This window comes from Cyprinodon tularosa, unplaced genomic scaffold (genome assembly GCF_016077235.1).
Source record: "Cyprinodon tularosa strain WSP-4 unplaced genomic scaffold, ASM1607723v1 ctg66, whole genome shotgun sequence".
NCBI lineage: Eukaryota > Metazoa > Chordata > Actinopteri > Cyprinodontiformes > Cyprinodontidae > Cyprinodon > Cyprinodon tularosa.
Window position 1 is genome coordinate 3,945,179 of NW_024039407.1, and position 10,245 is coordinate 3,955,423.

The 10,245-nt window shown below is 37.1% G+C and overlaps 1 protein-coding gene across 1 annotated transcript; it reads left to right on the forward strand.

Annotated features, from left to right (window-relative positions):
• Window positions 1-40: 40 nt before the first annotated feature.
• On the forward strand, window positions 41-9,455 carry tuba5 (tubulin alpha 5). The gene is given in 7 exon segments (XM_038309193.1): window positions 41-131; window positions 6,332-6,384; window positions 7,119-7,212; window positions 7,215-7,604; window positions 7,607-7,704; window positions 9,036-9,073; window positions 9,075-9,455. Coding segments are annotated over 7 exon segments (945 nt in total). The 3' UTR covers window positions 9,256-9,455.
• Window positions 9,456-10,245: the final 790 nt, after the last annotated feature.

Sequence of the window (10,245 nt, forward strand, 5' to 3'; positions counted from 1 at the left end):
TCTGTGAACTGAAGGGTTAATCACCAGTCGGACCGTTGCTATGGAGATTGAGCCTTACTGTGGTAGACTTCGCATCACTTCCAAGGAGCCCATGACGGCTTGCATGACTCTACGGTGGTGTCTGTTGTCACGTGAGATTATTTTTTCAGAACATTTTCCAAGTGCAATATATTTTTATCCATCAAGAAGAAAACGATGGAGTGGATTAAGACTTTACGTGCTGCTATATGCCTTATGACTTTCACCTGCATCAAACATGTTGCCTCCCATCTGACGGAAATTACATTGTCTTATTATGAAGTGAACTGATTCAGCATATGCATGCTCATCAGTGAACAATAATAACAGGACTTTTGAATGGAAATCGCTTTAACACAGAATTTATTTCTTTCAATCAAATCATATATAAAGATGAACCTTGTTTTAGAAAAAAATTGAGCTGTGCTTCATGATTTGTATTTCCCTCCAATTTGAATTGAACATTGAGATCAAGGTTTCAAGTATCAGATGAAAAGGGTTTCTTTGTGGGTTTTTTTTTTTTTTTCCCCTCAGAAAATGGATTTAGGCAAACTTGTAGGATGCAACGCCTGAATGTCACTGTTGTCTGAAAACTAAAATAAAAGCTCTCAGAAATTAAAGACTTGAGTGACAAAATGTTTCATGATTACATCACATAGTGGCTGCATCCGAACTTTCGCCCTAATCACTATATAGGGCACTACATAGGGATTCTGCCATTTTAGATGGGTGTCCGAACATCTAGGGCGTTTCTCAATTCACGTAAAGTCCGTTCTTTGCGAGAACGCAGGAAGATCGGACTTGACGAGAACGCGAACACGCAAGCACGTATGTGTATTGGAGCAGAAGCGTACTCGTGACGTCATCACAGGCAACGTTGTTTAGCATTTCTTTAACAGTCAAAACTATTTATTCCCTACACAAAACATTTTGAAAACAATATTTTTAATTTCTAAAGCTTAAAAAACAGTAAAAAAAATTACCGAACGGCAAAAAACCGCCATCAGAACGAGCGGTAGTTCACACATAACTAGACCGAGAGAAGTGCACTACAGACGGGGTAAATTTAGCCCTGGCTGCGGTTACCCTCGGAGGTCTGCTGGTCACTCTGGTCCGCTCAACGTCGGACTTTTTTTTTTTTTTTTCGCACTAACTCTGTAAACAGACCACACAGGGAGGCTTAAATGTATAATGTTATCGCCTCAAACGATTTCAAAACGTACTTTTGAAGAACAACAGCAGCAGAAAAGGGAATGTTTAACTTACCACTGTGAGCGCTGTCTGGAATCAAGCTGCGGCCGCGGGGCATTCTGGGGAAGCGGTCAGTCTGAAGAACGCACAAGTCTGCTCTGATGCATGCTCGATAAAGAGGGCGGGGCGAGAACAACATCCGGGGATTTAATGCGTTCTCGATCTGGTGTTCTTGAGAATTGGAACGGTACTTGGGCTGAGGCTGATGACGTGTCACGAGCACACGAGAACGCTCAAGAACGCATATTGAGAAACGCCCCTAGTGGATGAAAAGTAGTGGACTCGAAATTTCCCATAATTCTCCTTAAAAAGTAGTGAATATTTATGGTCACTAGATGTGTAGACATATCCCAGATTGCTTTGTGAGAGCTCTACTCACAAAGCATCTTGGGATGCTGTGTGGGCAGGCGGAGTTACATGATCAAGGAGGAGAGAAAAGTAGAGATCATTTGTCAAAACGGTTGGTTAACAGAGTTCACTATAAAGTCCACTGTATAGTCCCAGTGAGTCAGAAAACCCAGGTGAGAAAAGTACGGTGGCCCTGAAGTACAAATCACATAAACAAATCATTAACTACAAATTTTTAAAAAAGAACGTATTCAAAAACAACGTATTCAGAAACATAATGGCATTAACTTGAAACATGAGACCTTGCTGACTGGACGACAGCAGTGCTTGGCTTTTAAACAGGAAGTCATTCTGACTTTACTGTTCAAACGTTCAATTACCGAGCATAAGCAGAATGACTTCCTGTTTAAAAGCCAAACGATGCATCCAATCTGCAAAGTCTCATTTTTAAGGTTAATGAGCTTATGTATTTAAAAATGCTGTATATGAATATGTTGTGTTTTTGAAAACGTTTCTGAATACGTGGTATTTTTGAAAATGTTTTTGCGTTTTCCAGTTAGTAGTTGTATTTAAATATTTGATGATGTGCTTTGTACGTCAGGGCACCGTAGAAAAGTCAGCATTTATCACCACTGAGAGCTCTGCAACCTTTCAAAGCAACTCTGTACCAGTCATTTTACGGTCATTATTGTTTTGCAGTTTTATTAATTACAATAAAATCAAATTTTTTTCTGCATCTACATTTGAAGAGATTTTGTTGGTTTTCTTTTTCAAAAATTTGCTCTAAAGCCATTAAATTTGGTTGAGCTGCATTAAAATAACCTTTAGGACTCTTATCACTAATCGTAATCTACCTGCAAAATAAATCGGTTATTAATTTTAGTGTTTGAAATTTAATGCGTAATTCTACAAATACTTTTAGTTTCTCCCTTTTGAAAGTGAAAAGAATGAGCCTCATGAAAGAACTATTTATACACGCAAACTTTTCTATAATCATTCGTAAAGTGATTTAGGAGTTCTTTTTATACTTCTTTTTTTTTTTTTACTATTGTAACAGTAAAACCAAGTCCTTTATAGCTCATTTACAGTGATTTATTTCACTGTTTGGCTTTCACTGGTGCCTTAAAGCTGCAGCTCAGATCTCTGTCAGCAGATTTTTCAATCTTTGAACCAATAAAGTTTTTCTTTGTCTTCATTATAAATATACTGAGGCATTACTGTTCAATCTTAGGTGAAATTCCTTCTTCAATTTCCCAATGTCATTAGTATAAAATGTTTTAAAAACCTAAGGCCCCAACACAGAGCCTTGTGATACTCCACATATTTTTTTTTTTTTTAGCTTTGATAAGTCTCCATTAAACTTAACAGTTTTCTGTTTTTCAGATAAGTGTTCCGAAACGGATAAGTACAGAAGAGAGGACTAAAAATAGGTCTATGTTAAAGTTTCTTTTTTTACTACTTAGATAAATCGAATATCTTTTTTTCCCTGATTTTCTCTTACAATATTTTGTGACAGAAAAATTAGTAATTAATATTAAAGATTCAGACTTTGAACAAACGTTAAGAGCAGCATATATTTTTCCCTGACCTCTGCAAGTGACCATAAATCTTGAACGTGACCAGAACTACAGTTTTGTGTGAGAACTGGAATGATGTTGAAGGAAAGTTACCGCCGTTCCCTCCCTCTATCCATCAGCTCCCTCCTCTTCATGTCTTATCAAAACTAGCAGACAAAGGCAGCCCAGCGGACATATATAAAGAGGGGCATTTAAAGCAGCACAGAGTCAGCAGAGACACGTCCCAGGACATTACGCCAAATGCTATTCTTTCATTCTCTGGATCATCATGGTAAGAGAATTGTTCGGAAATATAGTGTTTCTTTTTTTTCATTGCATAATTTTTTATATAGATACCCTTTTGCATTGTTTAAATGTCATATATTATTCAATCAACATCTGAAAGAATCCAGTTCACCTAAACATACTTTAAGACATTTATAAAAAGAAAAGGTTTAGTTAATTAAAAATATAGCGTCCACCTATGTTTTTGAAAGTACAAGTCTCAGAAGAGACCTACTTTGCTATCTTGTCCTCTTTAGTTTTTATGTTTATCTTACAAATGTCGCTCAGCAGTGAAAAATCATCTAATGGGATGTTCTCTCTCCGGGAGAGACGAGATCAAATTCTCAACAAGTTGAAACAGGGCTGCTTGAAATGCTTACAAACTGCAGCAACAGAGTGCTGGAATAAACTTGTCTTTTGTTGAGCATTGTAAATAAAAAGTATGCAGCGTATTTTTTTTTTTTTCTTCATATTAGTCCACTGTACTTTTCCTTAGCCGATGCAACAAAATCTGCTCCAGGTATGCATTTGATTCAAATCTGAATGACAATCAAGCTAAGGCTAATTATTGACTGGATCATTAATGAAGAATTTTAGCTTAGATAGCTATGTATATGTATATAAATTAATAATAAATTTGTGTATATATGTATATATGTGTATACATGTACAAGAAACATATATGTGTGTGTGTGTGTATATATGTTTCTTGTATGTTTCTGTGCTGCAGTCAAGATTTTGTTTTTTTCGCGCTTTTTATTGTCATCACACTGTCACAAGTACAGAGCGACCAATTGAATGCTCTGCATTTAACCCATCCCCTTGGGGAGCAGTTGGTTGCTATTGTGCTGTGCCTCGGGAGCAGTGTGGGGTTAAATGTCAGAACCTCTGGATTCCAAGCTCTATGCTCTAACCATTAGGCAGCCACTCCCTGAATATATAGGAGGAGGTTTAGTTTTTCTTATAGCCTTTAATTTTCCTTTTTTGTTTTTCTAAAATAGTCACAATGTGGAAAACAAAGTCCAGTGGATTGTTTTTTTTTTTTACTTTTTTACCTTTTTTGGAATGACTATAACAATTATTTATATTGTAGACTTCAAACACAGTGAAGAATAAGGCAGCCAGCAGGAAAGTGAGGGTGATGAGGGCCAGGATACAGAGGAAGGTCAGCATGATCAGGACACTGGGCACCTGACCATACTGAAGCCCATAAATATATAAAATCCAAAACAACGACTTTGATGGAGTTGCTTCCTTTTCTAGGAGAGTGTAAACTGAATGTGGAGGGAAGAGATCCTATGGACTGTTTCAGACATCTGTCTCCAGCTCATCTCATTGATGACATAGTGTAAAACACCAACTTGTATGCTATCCAGAATGGGAAAGGAAATCTGACAGGAGATGAAATTCAGATGTTTTTAGGGATCGATTTGATCATGGGGTGCATTCGGTATTGAAGGGCAGGAATGTACTTGTCAAATGAACATGGACTATGACTTGGAATAATTGGTAAAGCCATGTCTGTGAACAGATATGAGCAAATCCTAAGATACCTCCACTTTGTGAATAATAAAGGCCTTCCTAAGTACAATTCAGAAGACATTCAAGGCAGCAGCAAATCCTGAGGAATTTCAGTCAGCTATGAGTGTCATTGGTTTCCTTATTCACTTCTAAACATTGTGCCTATATAGTGTAAAACATTTAACAAAATATGTTGAAATATTTTTCAAAGCATAAAATGAAACAATGGTTTCTATTTTTACAACAGAATGCTAGATCATTATTTTTTTTTATAAATTCATAGTATTTTATATTGAGTTCTCAGGTGCGCGTAGTCAACTCCAGTGGACATATCTGTAACTTCATGAAACAGCATGACAAAAAAAAAAAATTTAAATACATTTTTTTCTAAATTAATTTAAATAAAATAATAATTAAAAGTCCTAAGAAGAATAAAATCCCTTGTAAAAAAAATCTTGATCAAGGTTTTCATAATTCATGCATCAGAGGGTTAATGACTAAAACATTGATTCCTGTGCTTTTTTTCATAAAGCCAAAAATCCCTTCTCATGGATTTTTAAGTCTTAAAAAGGATGTAGTAAGAAAATCTTTCATAAAAGTGCAAGATTTAAAGTTCTTGATACCACATTTAACTAAATGTACCTTGCAGCTTTACTCATCACGTAATTATACCTAATTAATTGTCCAGTATGAAATGCTCTTAAAACTTTGAATAAAACTCCGTAAAAATTCAAAAAATATCCACTGGACTTGGTTTAAACCAAGTCCAGTGGATATTTTGAATTTTTTTATATCTTTTATATTTTTTTATATTTTGAATTTTTACGGAATGAATATGACCTAGATGACTCCGAATCTTCATCATCACTTTGAATAAAAGTTCCTATTTTGAAAAGATTTATATAATTTCTATTCTAACAATGGTTTATAAAAGATAAAACCATCAAATATTATCTTTTCACATTAGTTCTTTTGTTTTTGTTGATGGTTTTAATAAAGCTAAACTTAAAGCTCATTCATATCTGGCTCTGAAACTGTGATCTGTGGCAGATTTTTGATCGGATTAATAAAACCGCAAGTTTAAACTATGTTTAAAAGTGCACAGATGGGTGTTAATCTTGCTAATTACTTGACTTATCAACATAAAACACCCTTAAAGGACAGTCTATTATTATTTATTCACATGAACAAGTCTGACTGAGCAAGTTTGTCCTGCACAGAGATTTGCTCAGTCTGTCAGCATCATCTTGTAGTCAGCTCTCTAGCACCACCTTCAGTTGGTCAAACCAAGAGCAAACTGATGAAAACCAAACTGTTTCCTTTGTTTCTGTCTTGTAAACCTGTTACCTCAGCTTTGGTTGGAGCAGATGTTAATGAACGATTGGTGCTAAACCGGAACAACCAGGTATGAACATTTATTTTAAGACAACAGAAACTACCTGACATTAAAACTGCTTTATGGTTGGTATGTATACAGGCTGTATATCTTTAGCACACAGGTGTTTTTCAGTTTGTTTTTATTACTCTTACTATTAGTTTAAATTATAACCCAGTAAGCATTTAAATGCCAAATTAGATTTTATTATTATTAAAGAGCCCCGGCATTTTATGAAACAGAATAAGAGGAATGATTTTTTTTTTAAGTTGGAAGATATACATGTTCTTCCAAATTTTTGTCATACAAAACATACAAAAATTTGATAATTGTTGCCAGTATTCATCTCATGCCTCTAGTTCTAAGCCCATAGCTTCTACAACCACCTTTTTTCTGTAGATATGAGGTTTAACTTTTCTCAGATATGTTTCTAACATCTTCACATATCTGCAGTAGAGTTTAAAGTTTTTGCTCATGCTTTTATGCAAAATAGCTTAAGCTCGGTCCGATTGGATGGATGCATGTGTGAATAGCAATTTTCAAGTGTCACCACAGATTCTTTGTGGTGTTCAGGACTAATGAGGTTAAACTAAATATAAAATACTTTAGTTAGTATAAGAACTTTTAGACCCTGTAGATTTGTGATTTTACCAGCTAGTGCTCTGGGTAGAGTTTCCATACCATTCGCCTCCATTGACCCTGCCACATCTTTCTTTTCAGACGGATCAGTGCACAGGCCTACAGCGCTTCCTCGTCTTTCATAGCTATCATTGGACTACAGCAAGAAATCCAAGTTGGAGTTTGCCATATACCCGGCTACCCAGGTGTCCACTGCAGTGGAGGAGCCCTACAACGCCATCGTGCCCTCCACACCACCTTGGAGCACTCTGATTGTGCCTTCATGGTGGACAACGAGGCCATCTACAACATCTGTCGCTGCAACAAGAACATAGAGACCCCTGGTTACATCAACCTCAACAGGCTGATCGGTTAAATTGTTTCCTCAATTACCGCCTCGCTTCGCTTTGATGCTGCCTTCAATGGTTATCTGACGGAGTTCCAGACCAGCCTGGTCCCTTTTCCATGTGTCCACTTCCTGCTGGTTACTTACTCGCCCATCATCTCAGCTGAGAAGGCCTACCATGAGCAGCTGAGCATGGCAGAGATCACCAGCTCTTGCTTCGAACCGACCAATCAGATGGTCTAGTGTGATCCTTGTCATGAAAAGTATATGGAATGATGCATGATGTACAAGGCGACGTTGTCCTGAAGGATGTCAATGCTGCCACAGCTAATATAAAGACCAGGCGCTCTATCCAGTTTGTTGACTGGTGTCCCACAGGCTTTAAGGTGATCCCCAATGGGCTTCAACTTATAGAATTAGATCCAGTATTTTTCAGGTCTTTATAAGAAAAAATAGCAGGTTTTCTCTTCTAACATTGTTCTCAATCCCATTATCTCAATTTCTACTTCCTTCCTTCCATCCTTCCTTTTTCCTAATGCACTGCTTGCTTAATATCTGGTATGCTTCCTCTCTCCTCCCCTGATGTTCTTTTTTTTTTTGTTATTTGCATTCTTCGTTATGTCCTACCTTTTTTGTATCTTTTCTTTCCTACCTCTTTGTTTCTTACCTTCTAGTCATATCTTTGTACTGTTACTTCCTTCCTTGTATCCTAGATCAAATCCTTCTACCTCCAACATTGCCTTGTGTCATTATTCCTTCCTTCCTTCCTTCCTTCCTTCCTTCCTTCCTTCCTTCCTTCCTTCCTTCCTTCCTTCCTTCCTTCCTTCCTTCCTTCCTTCCTTCTTCACTGTGTCCTGTCATCCATGTGTCCCTCCCTCTTTTTTCTCCCCTATTATTCCTTCTTTTTATTATTTCATCCTATTCTCTTCTTGTGTCATACCTGCCTTCCTTCCTTGATGTGATGTGTCCTTCCTTCCTTTCCTTAGTGAATTCCTTCTGATCTTCTCTCTCTTGTTCTGTTTTGTTAATATAATTTTTGCCTGTATCCTACCACACTCCCTCCCGTATGTCCTTCCCTTACTTCCTGTGTCTTTCGTCTCTTAAACCCTGCCGACTATAGTAATATCTGCTACAGATTCAAAATAACATAGTAAACCAGGGGTCACCAACCTTTTTCAGGCTTAGAGCTACTTCATGGTCACTGCGTCATAGGAAGGGCTACCAGTGTTGACCTATGAACTTGAGTGGTCGGCATTCACCTAAACTTCATACGTATTAAACCTATTTTTATTGCTTCTTTTAATTGATCATTTTCTTGTCATTCTCTCTTTTTTTAAATCTAATTAAACACTTACATGCTCTATATGATCAATGTGATGTAACGCTCTATAAATTATTACAAAACAAGAGCAACAGAATTAAATAAAATGTCTTTCTTTCGTTTTTTCAGAAAACGCTGAAGGCTCCCCATGTGGTCCTTGAAGGAGCTTTGGTGCCTGCAGGCATTGTGTTGGTGACCCCTGCTTTAGTCTTTTTAATTTTTGAAATGAACATTAAAGACCATTTACTCCGAATAAGAATAAAACAATAAGACAAAGAAGTTGAGAAGTGAAAACGATTATACTTTAAAGTGAGATTAGAGGAGCCCGTGTTGACATAAATAAATGTAGATTCAAATACGTCAGATCCCTTCTGATTTCTTTCCATCCCTCCACAGGTCAGCATTATTTACCAGCGTCCCACTGCGATGCTCGGCCAGAGGGCAGTGCATGCTGAGCAACACCCCCACGATAGCTGAGGCCTGGTCCCGCCTCAACCACAAGTTCGACTTCATGTATGCCAAACGAGCGTTCATCCACTGGTACTTTGGCGAAGGCATGGAGGAGGGGGAGATTACAGAAGCCAGAGAAGACAAGGCCTGTTTGGAGAAAGATTAAGAAGAACTGGGTCAGCTGAACTCTGAAGACAAGGATGAAGAAGTCTGAAATTTAGTATCTGGATTTTTTTTATGTTTTCCTAAAAGGACAGAGTTAGAAACTTCTTATTTCATTTTTTTTTCTTACTTAGCCTGTTGTTTTCAGAGGCAAAATTGAAACTGGACTTGAATTTTACTTTGAAATTAAAGGGAATTAATTTGTGTTGGAATTATTTGTTTAAACACATTGACCGTTCAGTTACGCATGGCACTAGCTTCACCACCTACTTTAAGTAACTTATAGTATAAAACCGGCTATTAAACAACATAGATTTTTAAAGAAGGTATTAAAACAGAATCTCTTTACTTCGTTTTGGGTTTTTTCTCCTACTTAAATATTTTTGGATCATCAAATTTTAATTTCAGAAATAAAACAAAAATGAACACAAATTGCAGATTTAAAATTATGATATTATGTATTAGTTTGCAACCCTTAGCAACAAAATTGGGAGTTTTGGTCTAGTGGCTAGAGTAGTGTGATTGTGCACTGAGAAGGGTGCAGGTACCTGGTTCAATCCCCACAACTGGCTCTCTGAGCAAGACCCTTAACCCCATATTGCTCCCCAGGCGCCGCACAATGGCAGCCCACTGCTACCCAAGGGAATATGTTAAGATGCAAAAGTGAGAAAAATGATGTTCAATTATTAAACCTGTTATCAAGTCTTAGCAATAACTGGCAACAACTTCTTTACATTTCTGTGGAAGCATTTAACCCAGATATTTTTCTTTCAGTTACAGTTTTTTAGCCTAAGGTGACTCCATATCTAGACCAAATGAATAAGGGACTTCTGTTTTTTCCCCCTTCTTTTTACCCATTCAGAGATATTCTTGCTTGTGGGATTTGCATCATTGTTCTGCTGGATGACCCAAGTGTGCATCAGTTTAAAGTCAGACATTTTTGTGGGGATTTACTGGTAGAAGAGTCATGATTTTGTCATTGCTCTTGGTGTAG